Source organism: Oncorhynchus kisutch, linkage group LG10, assembly GCF_002021735.2.
Source record: "Oncorhynchus kisutch isolate 150728-3 linkage group LG10, Okis_V2, whole genome shotgun sequence".
In the NCBI taxonomy this organism is placed as follows: Eukaryota; Metazoa; Chordata; class Actinopteri; order Salmoniformes; family Salmonidae; genus Oncorhynchus; species Oncorhynchus kisutch.
In genome coordinates, this window is record NC_034183.2 from 59,160,510 (window position 1) to 59,179,344 (window position 18,835).

General features: G+C 44.0%; 1 protein-coding gene across 1 annotated transcript; it reads right to left on the reverse strand.

The window, feature by feature from the left end:
• Positions 1-99: 99 nt before the first annotated feature.
• On the reverse strand, positions 100-9,823 carry LOC109898594 (cdc42 effector protein 1-like). Its single transcript, XM_020493617.2, has 3 exons — positions 9,424-9,823; positions 3,440-6,152; positions 100-1,956 (listed from the first exon to the last, which is right to left on the reverse strand). The coding sequence occupies exons 2-3, from the start codon at positions 3,891-3,893 to the stop codon at positions 1,352-1,354; spliced, it is 1,059 nt and encodes a 352-aa protein (XP_020349206.1). The 5' UTR covers positions 3,894-6,152; positions 9,424-9,823; the 3' UTR covers positions 100-1,351.
• Positions 9,824-18,835: the final 9,012 nt, after the last annotated feature.

Here is an 18,835-nt window from a genome sequence, read left to right on the forward strand (position 1 = left end):
CTGGTCTATAGTGACTATCAATTCCTGGTTGAAAATCACTGCTTGTTTCTGAAAATGTTTCTTTATCCACTCAATGTGTCAAAAAGGACAGAACCAATGCTGATTAAAAAACAGTATTTATTAAGAATATGACTGCTATGACAGATACTGGTAAATGGATCAAATTAGACAATCGTATCTCATTCCGTATACATACTGTATTCATATGTGACATCACATGTCTGTACTGGTCATTTTAAGTCGGGTACCTGTAGTCTTATGAACAGCTAATATTCAACTTCATTTGATTACCTTCATGCATGACAATGCATTTGTTTCCTTGTTATTTAAAAATAAATTATACTCCCATGTATGAACATAACACTGAGAACAAACATACTTGGAAAAAGTAGTTGACAATAACTCACTGTAAGGCAGCTATACGTTTAAACTATTATAGGGCTGTGTATCCAAAATTAGTTTGATACGCTTTACAGGGCACACCCTTCATTTCAACCTTAGCATGCAGTGCCATCTCTGATATTAATTCAGATATTAGTGAGAATCTTTATTCCTATCAAACTTTTCTCAGGAAATTATCATTTATGAAACTGGCTTTGTGTTCGGTCTAACCGATTTTGTCACTGAAGATATGTCAATTTAGATCAGGTGGATAGAAACAAAATGTATTGTCCCTTTAGTATCCACATACTGTTACCAATAGTTTTGCAGATAGTCATGTTTTATCTCCCTTTTCAATCCTTTTCACAGAAGGAGTGTATCATTAGGCTGGAAATCCTTCCTTTGTCTTCTAAAAATAAAATGTATTATGTTCCATGTGGCATGTCTGTGAATGACCACTGAGTGCTTTTGACAGACACAGCCTCGGCTCATCACTGTGTCCTTCCTTCTGGTCGTTGTATGGCATCTTGTGTGACTGTTGTACTGCAGCTGCTATAGCACAGAGTTGCACGATATCAAGAGATTGTTCCATCCCAGAATTTAATGACAGTTTAATGGAATCTGCTTAGTATAAGGTATATTTCTTATGAAGATATAATGGAATCTGACATGTTAAAGTTTATTTTTATATATACCCTGTCCAATGTTGCTGTCAGATCATGTCTGAGAAACTCTAGACAAGCTTCTCTAGAACTGAACAAGAGACAGTATTGATCCAGTTGTTAGATGGTAGACGAGAGGTCTTATGAGGATTTTTCCAATTCAAATCATTCATGTAAAAGGTTTATTGAAAAACATGGATCCCTCAGAAGGTCTTGAGTGCAAGGATTCAAAACCAAGGTCCCTCAGTAAGTAGTCTAATGATCAAAAGTATTCTTTACCTCACAATGAGAGACATTTGGTAAATGTTTCAGACTTTGATCTCTTCTTCCTCAGGGAAGGCGTAGGGGACTTTAGGCTGGCTGAGAGGTGAGGAGGAGGAGGCAGAATCGCTGCGATGACTCCTGGAGAAGGAGCCTCCCCCGTAGTGACGCGCCAGCATGTCAGCTGCTCTCTGGAACCTCTCAGCTTCCATAACTGGTTCTACCTGTGTAGGAGACCCCATAGATGCATCTGGTGTCTCAAGAGACCTCCCATCCTCCTCCTCTCCCCTGTTGTTCACATTCACTTTGAGTGGAGTGCTTGACATGGAAGGGTTTGATGAGCTTAGCATGGGGCTCTGCACAGCCAGCTCAAACACAGAGCTCTGCTCCTCCTCTTCCTCTTCCCCCAACTCCCAGCTGTGATTGGGCATAGTGAGGCAACTGGGGCTGTCAATCATGCCCAGAACCTCACTCATGAGGGAGGGGCCAAGGTCCACTGTGAACGAGGTGAAGGAGTCGGAGCGCGTTAGAGCGAAGCCGTTGTCTGGGAGCGAGCCACAGCGAAAGTCCTGAGCGAACAGTCCGGTGCCGTCCTGCAGCTGTTTATCAAGGCGGGAGTGGCGGGGTAGTGTGACGAAACCAGACTGCAGACCTGCAGACAGGAGACAAACATATTAAAATGTAAAACATTTTTAGAACAGTTCTTGCCTTAAAGGGCCATTGTCTCTTCTATTACTGCAGCTACAGTATAATATCCAAGTACTTTCATTAGACAGAGAAACCAACTTTCAAAAAGTGCATTGAAAATAATGTCAGGGAACCTTGCAGTTTGCCTCATTGGCCAGAGGGTGACAGTATAAAACAAGCAAGGTGTTTAGTCGTTTCAGAGCACCAGCCCAACCCACACACACATTCCACGGTGCCATGACTTCACTGGTTCTGAATGCTACCTGTGTGTGAGATGGGGGGAGGGCTTGGTTTTTTGCCGAGTGGACAGTTCTCAGCCGCTATTGAAGAGAAGTGAGAGGAGAACCCAGAAAGGCATATAAAGAGGATAACAGAGTGGGAAAGAGAAAGGAACTTTCTTCTTTTAAAATAAAAAGTTGATGACGTGGAGAGTAGACAAGGAATGAGAGGAAAATGGGACAGGAGATTTAAGAAAGAAGAGCTAAAGAAATGACCAGAATATACAAATGAACATGTACATCACAGTAAGAGGTGGTACAGTGTGAGTTAACCTGTTGATCCCCCAGATCATCTAGCTCTCTGTGCCCTCTGTTGGTTCTCTTTATTTGGGTACATTCCATCTGAGTTGGGTAACTATTCCAGTGTCTGGGGGGAATTCCAGACATCCCACATACTGTTCTAAAAAACCCTACCCCTGAACACACACACACACACACACACACAGTTTCGCTGTACCAGCAGGGATTTAAAAGGGAGTTGATGAGTGTTGGGTTTATGCGGTGCAGTCAAGTAGCCCACAAACACAGAAGATGACAGGAAATGCCCTCTCGGTATCTTTCTCTCCCCAGTTTGTGTTTATAGGCATAATTGTACGCAGGTGTAACGAAGGTAATTTCAGATGACTCAGAAAAAAATTATCTGTTTGACTTTTTAAAGTTGATTTTTTTACCCCATTTTCTCCCCAATTTCGTGGTATCCAGTTGTTAGTAGTCACTGTCTTGTCTCATCGCTACAACTCCCGTACGGGCTCGGGAGAGACGAAGGTCAAAAGCCATCCGTCCTCCGAAACACAACCCAACCAAGCCGCACTGCTTCTTTAACACAGCGCGCATCCAACCCGGAAACCAGCCACACCAATGTGCCGGAGGAAACACCGTGCCCCTGGCGTCCTGGTTAGCGTGCACTGCGCCCGGCCCGCCACAGGAGTCGCTGGTGCACGATGAGACACGGTATCCCTACCGGCCAAACCATCCCTAACCTGGACAACGCTAGGCCAATTGTCCCTAACCCTAACCCAGAGTCTCTGGTGGCACAGCTAGCACTGCAATGCAGTGCCCTAGACCACTGCGCCACCCGGGAGGCGTCTGTTTGGAGGTTTGAGAAGAGGAATGGCAACCTGTGTGTGCATGTGTGCAATATGTGCTTTTTCCCATTACAGATGTTCTTACCGTAGCTGTAGAGGGAGGCATCTGGGGAGCTCTCTGAGCTGGGGAACAACACCCTCTGGTAGCCGTTGGGCATGTCAATGTTCAGCTGGGGTAGTGAGATGGCGTTCTTGATGATGGGTGAGACAGGAGGCGGTGGGGGTGAAAGGTCACGGGAACCGATCCTGGCACGGGGCACAGGGGACCTGCGTACATGCCTCAGGGTGCGGGAGAAGAAGCGGGTGGTCTTCGTGCTACTGGTGGGTGAATCGGGGCTCACTGGTTCCCCTTTGCCCCCATGATTGCTAAGGAAGGAGGTGTCTCCAAACACATCGCCACCGCGGCCCACGTGCATGGTGTGGCGAAAGTCTGGGAGCGGTGGGCTGATCATGTCCACGGAGAGTTCGCTCTTAAAGCGCCTCTTCCCCTGAGAGCCCGACCCTAGGCCTTTAATCCCTGGCAGTTTTCCCAGACTCATGGTAGCAGAGATGACTACCCTTAAAATATAATTAATCAGGGGGATAAAAAATCCAGTAAGAAATCAGTCAACTTTTCCAAAGTAAAATGAGTGTTAAAAGACACTTAAACAACTTTCTGGATCCTTAAAAAAAAGAAAAACACAAATGATGTGCTGAGAATGTGTGTAGAATACATTCTCCACACGGCAGCAAGTGCCAGCTATTCATCGAGCGTAAGCCTGCAGTTTGGCTTTAGGAAGTCCCACTGAAGTTTTCAGCTGAATGATGGGTTATCTATGGGGTCAGTCAACATCCAAAGCTTTCTATCTCAGGATCAATTCTGTGCTTTAGAATGACTCCAGCCTCAAAGAAATCCTGTCCTCCTTCCCAGCAGCTTTCAGTCATGAGGAATAAAAAGAAGAGGAATGACACATCCCAGGGATTCTGGAATAACCACAGCCTATGTGGTCTGAGAGCTTGGGATCCACTGTTCTTTTCCCAGACGGTGGGTTTTTGAATGTCAGTTCAGAAAATATATCCAGTTGCGGCTCCAAATATATACTGACAGTGAAACATAACTCATCCAGTATTTGTGCAGTGAAAGAGTGAGAGAATACCAAGAGATGCTCATATTCTGTCCATCAGACAAAATACATTTCACTCTTTGTGGATTGGAGTATTGCCTGACTGTTATTTTGAACTTGTGTTTCTGCTTGTGAACACTAACAATATAACTATGATGCTCTCTCTGTTGGCAAGCTCATTCCTGTGAACGTTTCTAGAGCTAAATCAATCTTAGATGTGCACAGCAATTTCTATAATTAGGTCATTTAAATGCACCTTTCCCTTCAGCAACAAAAATATACAGGTCCTTAAACTTCCCTCTCAAAGTTAAGCAATGAGGCTTTACAAAATATTCTTGTTCTTGTCTTTTTAGGATCAGTCCAAACTGAAGTCTATACCTACCTTTAAAATGAGCACCAATATCTTTTGTCAAAGCTGGACAGCCAGCAGTGTTACCTAGAGACCCCTTTCTGTGAAAACCATCCAATGTCTTGTTTACAAACAGTTAACGAACATCCCACCCGTCTAGACACTAATCACCTTGCCAGAGGTTTACGAGATCCTCGTAAAATGAGAATAAATATTTAGTTTTCTGTAAACCTAGTTCAAATTCATTCTTGACTTGGCACAGTACAGTAGATAGGAGTCAGGCAGTGTTATACATCTGAAAGTGGTTATGTTTAAGCTGCTTGGCCCTGTGTGCTCTGTCCAATAAACTTGTTGGAGATTATAAATAACTTGTTAAGAAACTGTAATGGGATTATGTCAGCTTTAAAACAACCTTTATTACCACCTCACTCTCACCCAGCGCTTTCTCTTCTCACCACTACAGGTTTCAACACCAACACAACACCAAGACAACAACTCTCACCAACCAGGTCACTTTAGATATGGCTTATTGAGAAGTGACTCAATAGGCTGACACCTTTGATTGGCAGCTAATAATCTTCTCTAATGCACCTACACACATGAACTCAGATCCTCCCAGTTAATGATAGAGGTTTCTAGGCTGCCGCAAGTCTCCTCAATCAACTCCTTCTTCCCTTCAGATACAGTATGTTTTTCCAGAAACTAATTTGTAATCCTGCTTTGAAAGCAACCTCACCTTATTCTCCTCTGTAATCAACAACTAAAATATCTCCAACCTGTCACTCACTAGCCACTCAGTCGTTTTAGTATTCACTCATAGAAGTTTGATCTTGAATGTACCGTCCACAGGGGTGTTCAGCTTTCAGTCCCTCTGAGACCCAGCAGAAAGAGCAGGGGGTCTGTTCACACATGTCGTCTCCACTAAAGCGCTTTATCTGCGTGTGTCACCACATAGTCCATGGGACATCCTGTCACTTCGCTCCCCTCTCACCGGGACTGTTGTCCTCTTTTATCCTTTGTTGTAGAATTCAGCACATTTACCACAGGCCCGGGACACCAGGCATTTAGGGACAATGAAACACTATACAAAAGGGATAATGCTTCTTTTTTTTAAAGGCAATACACTAAAGTGCAGTAATCCGTGCGACTGTTGTGTCTGTGTCTTGGAAGAAAAGGAGCTCCTCTGGGATTGGCCGTGTCCTGGATTAGTTTCTAATCCCTCTCTCCATTCCTCCCTCTCCTCTCTTGTTCTCTGCCTCCCAAAATCCAGATAGTGTTTTGAGATACAGGTAAGTGGCTCCTCTCTCTTTCTTCATTGAGACCACATCAGGGCTGCTTGGAGAAGACTTCACAGAGAGTTACAGAGTTAGAGAAAAGGCAACCATTAATAGGACTCACATAAATGGGGTCACATAAATGTGTCCGGTTGCTGAACATCTACATTGACTTATTTTGGGAATGCTTCTTTTCACCCAGTTTTGGCTCATGAGTCACTTCTAATGGCCAACAGGTCATAAATGTATTTTCTGCAATATATCCATTTCAACAAGACCAGTTCTCACAGAGTTTTTACAGCAGGGTTCCCAAACTTGCGGTCAGGTCAGGTGATTTTATTTGTACTCTGAGCAAAAAAAGAAAAGCATAAAAGACTGTAAAAACACCAGAAAATCAGCTCCAAGTGATTCTGGAAATCTGTTCCAAACTATTCCCATGTACAATAGAGAGATGTGTGATTTAATAAAAATGTCATGTGATTATGTTTTGATCAAACATTATATATTTTTAGGCTTCTTGCGGTCTACAAATGATTTGTAATTATGTTCCGGCCCCCTGACCATCCACTCAAAAAAAAAATCGGTCAGCGGCTGAATCTAGTTGATGAACCCTGCTTTACAGAATCTTAATGGTTTAATTGTCAGGTTTGTCTCAAACCCTCTTAATTAAACTGACACCCTAGAAGGAATGCGGAAATGACATAAGTCTGTATTCTGGAGTTACAATGTACCTCTAATTTTACACAACTAACTGTATTTAAGGCACTTCAGGACTGTGTAGGTGGGTACAAGGTAGCCATGTTTATGTAGGCCTACTCTAGTCTGCCATGTTCAACCTGCATGCTGAGGAAGTGAACATCTAATTTAGCCCCGTGTGGCTTTGGCTGACTGCTCCACAGCGTCTCTGAGGATTAGTGTCATGGCCTGTCAGTGTGACGTGGTCTCATTTGGAGTACAGGGGTTAGAGTAGAGGCACCTGTGGCTGCTGCTACTGAGGCTTAGGATAGTGGGGGAAGGAAAGGGGGAAGGAGGACTGAGGATGTTTTTAGTCGTCGCCTGTACCGTTTCGTCTTCTCATTAACGATTAGCTGCAATTCAATTAAGAGGCTTATTAGTCGTCTGCGACGGTAGCGTGCAAGTGGCAGGGAGGAGAGACGATCGCTGCTGGCTGGTTGCCTGCTGTGTCAAAACAAATCTGTTGTAAGGGATGCCTGTCCCTGGATAGTTGCGCACATTCGTAAACATTATGCTGAAAGGCTGGCGAGGGCAGCCTGTCTGATTGTATTTAAACGAGGGAGGGAGGGAGGTACGGCGATCTGAAACTAATGGGAGCAGTGTGTGACGGGAAGACAGCAGGACGCGCTTCATTATGGCCGTCAAATAAAGGACCTAAAGCTCTGAATGGAAACACTTTTAATCTCCCTTTCTTGTCAATTCTTCTTTCCCCTCTCTGTGTCCTCCTGCTTGCCCAGTAAATGGGTTTAAGTCTTCAGAGGAACAGCTGGTACCACAAAGCCCGCAAATTGTAGAACTGAGCTCTGCACTGGGATGGTTCTGTCACAGTGGGTCAGCTCTGAGGCTGCTTCCACTGGAGAGTCCTGGTCCCTTTAGAGCAGGGTTCCCCAACTTGTGGCCTTCGGGCGTGATTGATTTTATTTGCCCCCAAAGTTTATGAAAAATAATAATTGTTGGACATAAAAAAGGAGGAAATCAGCTCCAAGTGATTTTAATTTGGAAATCTGTTCGCGGGTATTCCCACGCATTATAAAGAGACACGTGACATATACAAATGTAAGCAATGTTTGAAATTATTTTGTTTTAGTCTAAAAATATACATCTGCTCAAGAAAAAATCGTCCCACAGCAGAATCTAGTTGATGATCCCTGCTTTAGAGCATTGCATCACCAGGCAGTAGGTTAAGGCTATAGGCATAACACCAAATACTGTCACTTAGTTTACGAGGATCTACTTTTGCGACGTGGCTATAGAAGGTCTGCCAGGTCCCCTAGTGGTGTGGTGACTGTGCACAAGGTGACAGTGAATGTTCTCAGTCCAGTTACCAAAATATAATTAGAAATTCACATTGTTAATGTGTTTCAGTGATTATAATTTCAAGTAGGCTACAGGAAGGTATGCTAATTATTTTGGAGAGTCTGGGACCATCATCTCCTGTGCATTAATGTTTTATTGTGAGTGTCTGTGTGTGCGCTCGGGAGATAAAGTTGTGTTTGTTTTTTGATATTTTCTTTCTCTAATCCTATTTCTGGCCCCTTACATACTTACATTCTCAACATCCCCAGGAGCATACTGTAGAATGAACCTAAAACCAGACCACTAATCTGGGCTGCGTGTACATTGTTTAAGAAACTAAATCAGGGATAACTTACAAAATTAGGTCAGAGTTGATTTAACATGGATTAATTTCCTCTGAATGCGTGCACCCCTACATCAGGAAATGACTGCCCATTGCCAGTATTCAGAATGATGTGTAAATAGAACAAGAGTAACCAAAAGCCTAATTCATTGTCCTGTAACGCTTTGAATATTAAATTCTAAATCAATGCTCTCTCATATAAATTATAGGGGTTAATTATTTCACAAACAGGTGTCTTAAAACCTCTGCGGCTTTCAATTGGACCCCAAGAAACCCAATACTTCGAAACAGTGAAATCACTTGCCACTGCTGGTGTGTCATGGCACAACCGTACTGAGATCCTGCCAGCATCACAGGCCAGTGAATAGTGAGGCTTACCTCACACAATCACTCTGCTTGTAACTGATCTGAGAGCAGCAAGAAGGGAGCAGCAGCAAAACACTTATCATAAGAGGTTCCCTTATTGCAAAATTTCTGATGGTAGTGCACTGGTCCCACTGTCCCCAGCTATGCGCTACTGTCAGCTCTCTCTCTCTATGCACAATTATGCGCTCCAGGCACACAACCGATCCCAACTCCTGTCTAGAATATCCGACAGTCTACCTCGTCTCGATGTAGAAAATTACTATACAACGTTATAGATCTGATTCAAAATGTAAGGGACTGATCAGCGTGATTTATTCCAGTACATTGCCCCAGTACACCATCAGCAACTAAATTTAAAACAAATGGTTTCAGTTTGTCTTTACTTTACTGTTTATTTATGCATTAGCATACAATAATAATATATCAGCAGTTAGGATAAAGATATGTGAATAAAGTAATTTCCATACGAAGTATATACTATGTAATATTTTTTTCCGATGTTAACTGTAATAATGTATCAGCAGTTAGGATAAAGATATGTGAATAAAGTCATTTCCATACCAAGTATAGACTATGTAATCATTTTTTCAGATGTAAACTTACCATAAAATCCGCTGAAAGTTCGCTTTCGCTCCATAAGCTATGAAGGGAAAAGGTACATAGAAAATAGTATTTTCAATGTGTGCCACCCTTGTCTTCTTTGATATGTTTCGATGTATTAAAATGTTTCCAGTAAAGTCCATAATGTGCATTGCAGAGGTGTTGCGATGCTGCTTAGAAATTGTTTCGCTGGAAGATGGGAAGGAGATACAGGGTTGCGCCGCAGGAACGTGAGCGACAAAACAGTTGTCAAATCAGGATTTGAATGACGCCTTCAACAAACGTTCACGCTAAGAAATACATGGGGAGGGGACTTGGAAGTCTTGTAACATTTATGCACACCAATCGCTGTACAGTCGTGCACAAACGTTTTGAGAATGACACAAATATTAATTTTCACAAAGTCTGCTGCCTCAGTTTGTATGATGGCAATTTGCATATACTCCAGAATGTTATGAAGAGTGATCAGATGAATTGCAAAGTCCGTCTTTGCCATGCAAATTTATTGAATCCCCCCAAAAAACATTTCCACTGCATTTCAGCCCTGCCACAAAGGACCAGCTGACATCATGTCAGTGATTCTCTCCTTAACACAGGTGTGAGTGTTGAGGAGGACAAGGCTGGAGATCACTCTGTCATACTGAATGAGTTTGAATAACAGACTGGAAGCTTCAAAAGGAGGGTGGTGCTTGGAATCATTGTTCTTCCTCTGTCAACCATGGTTACCTGCAAGGAAACATGTGCCATCATCAAAGAAGGCTTCACAGGCAAGGATATTGCTGCCTGTGAGATTGCACCTAAATCAACCATTTATCAGATCATCAAGAACTTCAAGAAGAGAGGTTCAATTGTTGTGAAGAAGGCTTCAGGGAGCCCAAGAAAGTCCAGCAAGCGCCAGGACCGTCTCCTAAAGTTGATTCAGCTGCGGGATCGGGGCACCACCAGTACCGAGCTTGCTCAGGAATGGCAGTAGGCCGGTGTGATTGCAGCAGGCAGGTGTGAGTGCATCTGCACGCACAGTGAGGTGAAGACTTTTGGAGGATGGCCTGGTGTCAAGAAGGGCAGCAAAGAAGCCACTTCTCTCCAGGAAAAACATTAGGGACAGACTGATATACTACAAAAGGCACAGGGATTGGACTGCTGAAGACTGGGGTAAAGTCATTTTCTCTGATGAATCCCCATTCCGATTGTTTGGGGCATCCGGAAAAAAGCTTGTCCGGAGAAGACAAGGTAAGCGCTAGCATCAGTCCTATGTCATGCCAACAGTAAATCATCCAGGGAACAAAACATCGATATTGGCTCAGGGAACAAAACATCGATATTGGCTCAGGGAACAAAACATCAATATTTTGGGTCCATGGCCAGGAAACTCTCCAGACCTTAATCCCCATTGAGAACTTGTGGTCAAACCTCAAGAGGTGACAAACAAAACCCCACAAATTCTGACAAACTCCAAGCATTGATTAAGCAAGAATGGGCTGTTGCAGCAGCAAACGCTTTTATGATGCATAAATTAATTGTATTTTCTTTTCTCATTGACAAATAGAATGTGGTTGTTAATCAACTCTGGCTTTAAATTCCATTGCCACGTTCTCTTTATTTTAGTTCCTGAAGTTAGGATATTTTTTAGGCCAATACAAAAACGTGCCACTAATTATTTGTACACTCTTGAAAAAAGGTGCTATCTAGAACCTAAAATGGTTATTTGGCTGTCCCCATATGAGAATCCTTTGAAGAACCCTTTCGGTTCCAGGTAGAACCCTTTTGGTTCCAGGTAGAATACTTTTGGGTTCAATGTAGAACCCTTTCCACAGAGGTTTCTACATGTAATCCGAAAGGGTTCTACATGGAACCAAAAAGGGTTCTTCCTGGAACCAAAAGGGTTCTCCTATGGGGACAACCGAGAACCCGTTTGGAACCCTTTTTTTCTCAATATTGTAGGTCTTGAAGTCTACATAGCATTGACATCCATCCCAGCCAGCAAGAGCTAGGAACAGGGAGTTAGATGGAGGGGGTTAGGGGGGTGGGTGGAGGGATGCACTGCTAGACACTCCAAATGGATACAGCCTCGTCAGGAATGCCGAAGAATCGACAAAGCCTTGATGTGCCAGCAAATAGTTTCCAAATTCCAAAGTGGTTAGTGATTGGGCTAATCTTGTAAAACTCATTGAGCCCTGGTGACCTGGGCTGTTGGCTGTTTCTCAAACCATCAGGCAATCAGCAGGAAGGCAGGCAGCTCTCCCAGTGTCTGGGGGTCAATGTGCTGCATTTCATGTCTGTCCCCAAAACACAAAACCACATACCACTGGGCTAAAGTTAGAAGGCAGAAAGAAGAGGGGGTGTAAGCTTCAGACACCGAAGACACTTGAGACCAGAACGATGAGTCATAGTTTGGAACCTTGATTTCCCTTACTCATACAACCCTCTCTGTCAGCTCCCTCCCTCTCTCCCCCTTTTCCTTATTTGTTCTCCCTCACAATTGCCCACTCCATTCTATCCCAAGGAAAACAGTCTTGGGCTGAGTATGCTGTTTCTTCAACAAAAAAGAGCATGACAGTTTTGGACCATGGACCGATATTGGTCCCAAAAGGAAGGCAAGTTTCTCATACATATAATTCATTCCTCACACACTATTTGCCATTTTCCATCGCTCTCCTCTCTTTTCTTTTCGTACCCGATCAACTCTCTAATCCTCACCTTTTTATCATCTTTTCTCATGCTCTCCGCTCCATGCTCTCATTCAGAATTGGAGATACTGATGTTCTGCAGCTGTTGTCAACAGGACCTGGTAGTCCTCATACATTTACAGAAGGCTGTCTGACCTCATCAGCCCCCAAATCCATTGTTTACGCCCACTACTCCTCCTCTCCCTCCCTCTCTCCATCCCTCCCTATTGGCTTCTGTGGTTCCGGCACATTCCACATCATGGGAAATGGATTTCTCCACTGATCACTTATTTCCCAGGCAACTATGAAAACCTCTCCTGCCATTAGTCTCTATTTGTTCAGTTCTCCAGCTGCCAGGCCTTCCTGAAGTGGGCGTCAGTGAAACCACAGGCACATCCACGAACCCCAGAAGCCTTGTTGCAAAGTTGAAGTAAAATATGAACTGATGATCTGAGGATGAGAACAAACAATATCCACATCGTTGGGATGTTCAGAATTGCCCAGGATATCTTTGTAGAGTGGCCAATTCTGGCAAACTTACTGGACCGTTTTTATGGGACACCCTGTATGCTGGTTGAGGCATTGGCACATACAGCACTGTTGTTCTAAAGTTTTGAGTGTAGACTTGACTGTCACAGAGTGAGGTCTGACTGATTATGTGTAGTTTTTGGTGGCTTTGAAGTTTCTGTCCCCATGGTCTTCAGGTCCTGATCCCACATGATGATATCGGTGCTCCCACTTGACCCACTTCACTCATAAACCAATCAGCAGGCCAGAATCCAATCAACCACTTACAGAAGCAACTGAAGTCAGTCAAGGGTCAGTCAAGTTTAATAATGCATAACACATACAGTAGTAACACATGGTAAATGGATACATAGATCAGTCCAATTATACAGAATAAAGGGTCTTGGTCTGCATGTCTATGCATTTCTTTTGCATTTCTATCTATTCCTTCATTTTCCTGTTTTAGGAAGTGCTATTCTCTTGGACTCCTTGTGTAGTCATTCATCTGCACATCTATGATTTTCTTCATACACTCTGTGTGATGTTGTGGCCCATTAGATCTGCCTCAGGGTAGCCTACAGTGGTTGGGTACTAATGGGGTGTGATCTCCACAGTTCACAATCGCACTCACACACACGCACACAGACACACACACACTGTTTACACAGTGGGAATGAGAGAGGAGTTGAAAAGGACTGATGGCTCCTTTGTGACCACTTAGGGGATCATATATTTTTACGCTCCACTGGCGGCTTTTGAGTGTGGGAATGTGTGTGCGTGCTTGTTTGTGTGTATGCATGGACGCATGTGTTTCCTTTCAATTGGACATGAGTTCTGTGCCAATATGTTTTACTGTGCAAAATATGTTTTGATGAGGTATCTATGCAATACCAGTTGTCTTGTCATGATTAACAGTAATGAGATGAGTGTACATATACATGCATCACCTAAACAAACCACCTTTATTTATTTTACCTTTATTTAACCAGGTAGGCAAGTTGAGAACAAGTTCTCATTTACAATTGCGACCTGGCCAAGATAAAGCAAAGCAGTTCGACAGATAAAACGACACAGAGTTACACATGGAGTAAAAACAAACATACAGTCAATAATGCAGTATAAACAAGTCTATATACAATGTGAGCAAATGAGGTGAGAAGGGAGGTAAAGGCAAAAAAGGCCAAGATGGCAAAGTAAATACAATATAGCAAGTAAAATACTGGAATGGTAGTTTTGCAATGGAAGAATGTGCAAAGTAGAAATAAAAAAAATAATGGGGTGCAAAGGAGCAAAATAAATAAATAAATTAAAATTAAATACAGTTGGGAAAGAGGTAGTTGTTTGGGCTAAATTATAGGTGGGCTATGTACAGGTGCAGTAATCTGTGAGCTGCTCTGACAGTTGGTGCTTAAAGCTAGTGAGGGAGATAAGTGTTTCCAGTTTCAGAGATTTTTGTAGTTCGTTCCAGTCATTGGCAGCAGAGAACTGGAAGGAGAGGCGGCCAAAGAAAGAATTGGTTTTGGGGGTGACTAGAGAGATATACCTGCTGGAGCGTGTGCTACAGGTGGGAGATGCTATGGTGACCAGCGAGCTGAGATAAGGGGGGACTTTACCTAGCAGGGTCTTGTAGATGACATGGAGCCAGTGGGTTTGGCGACGAGTATGAAGCGAGGGCCAGCCAACGAGAGCGTACAGGTCGCAATGGTGGGTAGTATATGGGGCTTTGGTGATAAAACGGATTGCACTGTGATAGACTGCATCCAATTTGTTGAGTAGGGTATTGGAGGCTATTTTGTAAATGACATCGCCAAAGTCGAGGATTGGTAGGATGGTCAGTTTTACAAGGGTATGTTTGGCAGCATGAGTGAAGGATGCTTTGTTGCGAAATAGGAAGCCAATTCTAGATTTAACTTTGGATTGGAGATGTTTGATATGGGTCTGGAAGGAGAGTTTACAATCTAACCAGTCACCTAAGTATTTGTAGTTGTCCACGTATTCTAAGTCAGAGCCGTCCAGAGTAGTGATGTTGGACAGGCGGGTAGGTGCAGGCAGCGATCGGTTGAAGAGCATGCATTTAGTTTTACTTGCATTCAAGAGCAATTGGAGGCCACGGAAGGAGAGTTGTATGGCATTGAAGCTTGCCTGGAGGGTTGTTAACACAGTGTCCAGAGAAGGGCCGGAAGTATACAGAATGGTATCGTCTGCGTAGAGGTGGATCAGGGACTCACCAGCAGCAAGAGCGACCTCATTGATGTATACAGAGAAGAGAGTCGGTCCAAGAATTGAACCCTGTGGCACCCCCATAGAGACTGCCAGAGGTCCGGACAGCAGACCCTCCGATTTGACACACTGAACTCTATCAGAGAAGTAGTTGGTGAACCAGGCGAGGCAATCATTTGAGAAACCAAGGCTGTCGAGTCTGCCGATGAGGATATGGTGATTGACAGAGTCGAAAGCCTTGGCCAGATCAATGAATACGGCTGCACAGTAATGTTTCTTATCGATGGCGGTTAAGATATCGTTTAGGACCTTGAGCGTGGCTGAGGTGCACCCATGACCAGCTCTGAAACCAGATTGCATAGCAGAGAAGGTATGGTGAGATTCGAAATGGTCGGTAATCTGTTTGTTGACTTGGCTTTCGAAGACCTTAGAAAGGCACGGTAGGATAGATATAGGTCTGTAGCAGTTTGGGTCAAGAGTGTCCCCCCCTTTGAAGAGGGGGATGACCGCAGCTGCTTTCCAATCTTTGGGAATCTCAGACGACACGAAAGAGAGGTTGAACAGGCTAGTAATAGGGGTGGCAACAATTTCGGCAGATAATTTTAGAAAGAAAGGGTCCAGATTGTCTAGCCCGGCTGATTTGTAGGGGTCCAGATTTTGCAGCTCTTTCAGAACATCAGCTGAATGGATTTGGGAGAAGGAGAAATGGGGAAGGCTTGGGCGAGTTGCTGTTGGGGGTGCAGTGCTGTTGTCCGGGGTAGGAGTAGCCAGGTGGAAAGCATGGCCAGCCGTAGAAAAATGCTTATTGAAATTCTCAATTATGGTGGATTTATCAGTGGTGACAGTGTTTCCTATCTTCAGTGCAGTGGGCAGCTGGGAGGAGGTGTTCTTATTCTCCATGGACTTTACAGTGTCCCAGAACTTTTTTGAGTTAGTGTTGCAGGAAGCAAATTTCTGCTTGAAAAAGCTAGCCTTGGCTTTTCTAACTGCCTGTGTATAATGATTTCTAGCTTCCCTGAATAGCTGCATATCACGGGGGCTGTTCGATGCTAATGCAGAACGCCATAGGATGTTTTTGTGTTGGTTAAGGGCAGTCAGGTCTGGGGAGAACCAAGGGCTATATCTGTTCCTGGTTCTAAATTTCTTGAATGGGGCATGTTTATTTAGGATGGTTAGGAAGGCATTTAAAAAAAATATCCAGGCATCCTCTACTGACGGGATGAGATCAATATCCTTCCAGGATACCCCGGCCAGGTCGATTAGAAAGGCCTGCTCGCAGAAGTGTTTCAGGGAGCGTTTTACAGTGATGAGTGGCGGTCGTTTGACCGCTGACCCATTACGGATGCAGGCAATGAGGCAGTGATCGCTGAGATCTTGGTTGAAGACAGCAGCGGTGTATTTAGAGGGGAAGTTGGTTAGGATGATATCTATGAGGGTGCCCGTGTTTAAGGTTTTGGGGAGGTACCTGGTAGGTTCATTGATAATTTGTGTGAGATTGAGGGCATCAAGTTTAGATTGTAGGATGGCTGGGGTGTTAAGCATGTTCCAGTTTAGGTCGCCTAGCAGCACGAACTCTGAAGATAGATGGGGGGCAATCAGTTCACATATGGTGTCCAGAGCACAGCTGGGGGCAGAGGGTGGTCTATAGCAGGCGGCAACGGTGAGAGACTTGTTTTTAGAGAGGTGGATTTTTAAAAGTAGAAGTTCAAATTGTTTGGGTACAGACCTGGATAGTAGGACAGAACTCTGCAGGCTATCTTTGCAGTAGATTGCAACACCGCCCCCTTTGGCAGTTCTATCTTGTCTGAAAATGTTGTAGTTTGGAATTAAAATGTCTGAGTTTTTGGTGGTCTTCCTAAGCCAGGATTCAGACACAGCTAGAACATCCGGGTTGGCAGAGTGTGCTAAAGCAGTGAATAGAACAAACTTAGGGAGGAGGCTTCTAATGTTAACATGCATGAAACCAAGGCTATTACGGTTACAGAAGTCGTCAAAAGAGAGCGCCTGGGGAATAGGAGTGGAGCTAGGCACTGCAGGGCCTGGATTCCCCTCTACATCGCCAGAGGAACATAGGAGGAGTAGAATAAGGGTACGGCTAAAAGCTATGAGAATTGGTCGTCTAGAACGTCTGGAACATAGAGTAAAAGGAGGTTTCTGGGGGCGATAAAATAGCATCAAGGTATAATGTACAGACAAATGTATGGTAGGATGTGAATACAGTGGAGGTAAACCTAGGTATTGAGTGATGAAGAGAGAGATATTGTCTCTAGAAACATCGTTGAAACCAGGAGATGTCATTGCATGTGTGGGTGGTGGAACTAATAGGTTGGATAAGGTATAGTGAGCAGGACTAGAGGCTCTACAGTGAAATAAGCCAATAAACACTAACCAGAACAGAAATGGACAAGACATATTGACATTAAGGAGAGGCATGCTTAGTCGAGTGATCAAAAGGGTCCGGTGAGTGGAGAGGTTGGTTGGTGATTTAGACAGCTAGCCAGGGCATCGGTAGCAAGCTAGCATAGGATGGAGGTCTGTTGTTAGCTACCTCTTGCGTTCCGTCAGTAGATTAGTGTGGTTCCGTGTGGTAGAGGGGATTAATCCAAATCACACAACAACAACAAAAATAAAAACAATAGATATAGTTATAGAGGCCCAAGAAGAAAACATAATAATAATAATAATAAAAAATTAAAAAATATATATATAAAAAAAATTGTCCGATTGTCTATTCAGATAGCAGCCGGTAAGACAGCTAACGGTTAGCAGGCCGCAGATGGGCGTTCAGGTAACGTCGCGACGGAGGAGCCAGCCGAATAACTCCTTCGGGTAGATAACGTCGGCAGTCCAGTTGTGAAGGCCCGGTGGGGCTCCGCGAAAGCAGTAAAACGGGTCCGGATAGGTGACTGCAGCCCAGGTGTGATTGATGGAACTCAGGAGTGATTGACGGAGCTTGCTAGCTCCGGAATAATTGATGTTTGCTCCGGAATCGACGAAGGCCGATAGTCACACGGATAGCAGCTAGCTAGCTGTGAGATCCGGGTATGAATGTCCAGAGAGCAGTCGAAATCCAGGGACATGGAGAGAAAAATTGGTCCGGTATGTTCCGTTCCGAGCCGCGCTGCGCCGTACAGAACTGGCGATAGATTTTCGAGCTAAAGGATAGCTGATGACCACAAACCGTGGTTAGCTGAATACTAACGATTTGCCAGTAAAGGAGCTAACTAGCTTCTGAACTAGCTTCTGGATTAGCTTCTGGCTAGTTTCAGGCTAGCTTCTTGGAGTTTCTGGCTAGCTTCTTGGAGGATTACAGATCTGAGGTAAATAATACTTTTTTATAAATATACATTGGTGAGGCGGGTTGCAGGAGAGTGTTTTGAAGATGAGTTGATGGAAAATAAAAATAAAATGTATGTGAAAAAGTTGTAAATATATATATATACAGGACACGACAAGACGAGGACAAAAGACGTCTGAACTGCTATGCCACCTTGGAGAGAGAGGGTCTATCACACCTGAAGTGTGATAGACCCTAGAATCGAAGGGATTGAAGGGGATTGCTGGTGACAAATGAGCAATGTGATGTCATCTGACACCCTGATGTAGAGAGTACAGATGCAGCCTGGGAACAGCAGGCCCTCTTCACACCAGAAGCTCTGAAGTTAAGATGGGAATCTGCCGAGTTCAGAGACTGGGGGGCTTTTAACTTTCATAGGCTGATAAAATATACACACATTTGCACAAATGCACTAGCATAAACACGCACGCACGCACGCACGCACGCACGCACACACACACACACACACACACACACACACACACACACACACACACACACACACACACACACACACACACACACACACACACACTTGCCTGGGATGGGAACAGTCACAACTGCTTATTATTATAGGATCCTATTGTAGTCATATACACCCACAGTCGCCGCTGCGTACACAGCACTCACACATGGGAATGTACACAGTGTTGAGTATCTCTGTTTGTAAGAGTGATTTGCTTTG

Excerpts from the sequence above, each read along its gene's own strand:
- LOC109898594 (XM_020493617.2), bottom strand. The coding sequence starts at position 3,893 with ATGAGTCTGGGAAAACTGCCAGGGATTAAAGGCCTAGGGTCGGGCTCT. Across the intron at positions 1,957-3,439 it reads TGCCTCCCTCTACAGCTACG|GTCTGCAGTCTGGTTTCGTC; the intron begins GTAAGAACATCT and ends TCCTGTCTGCAG.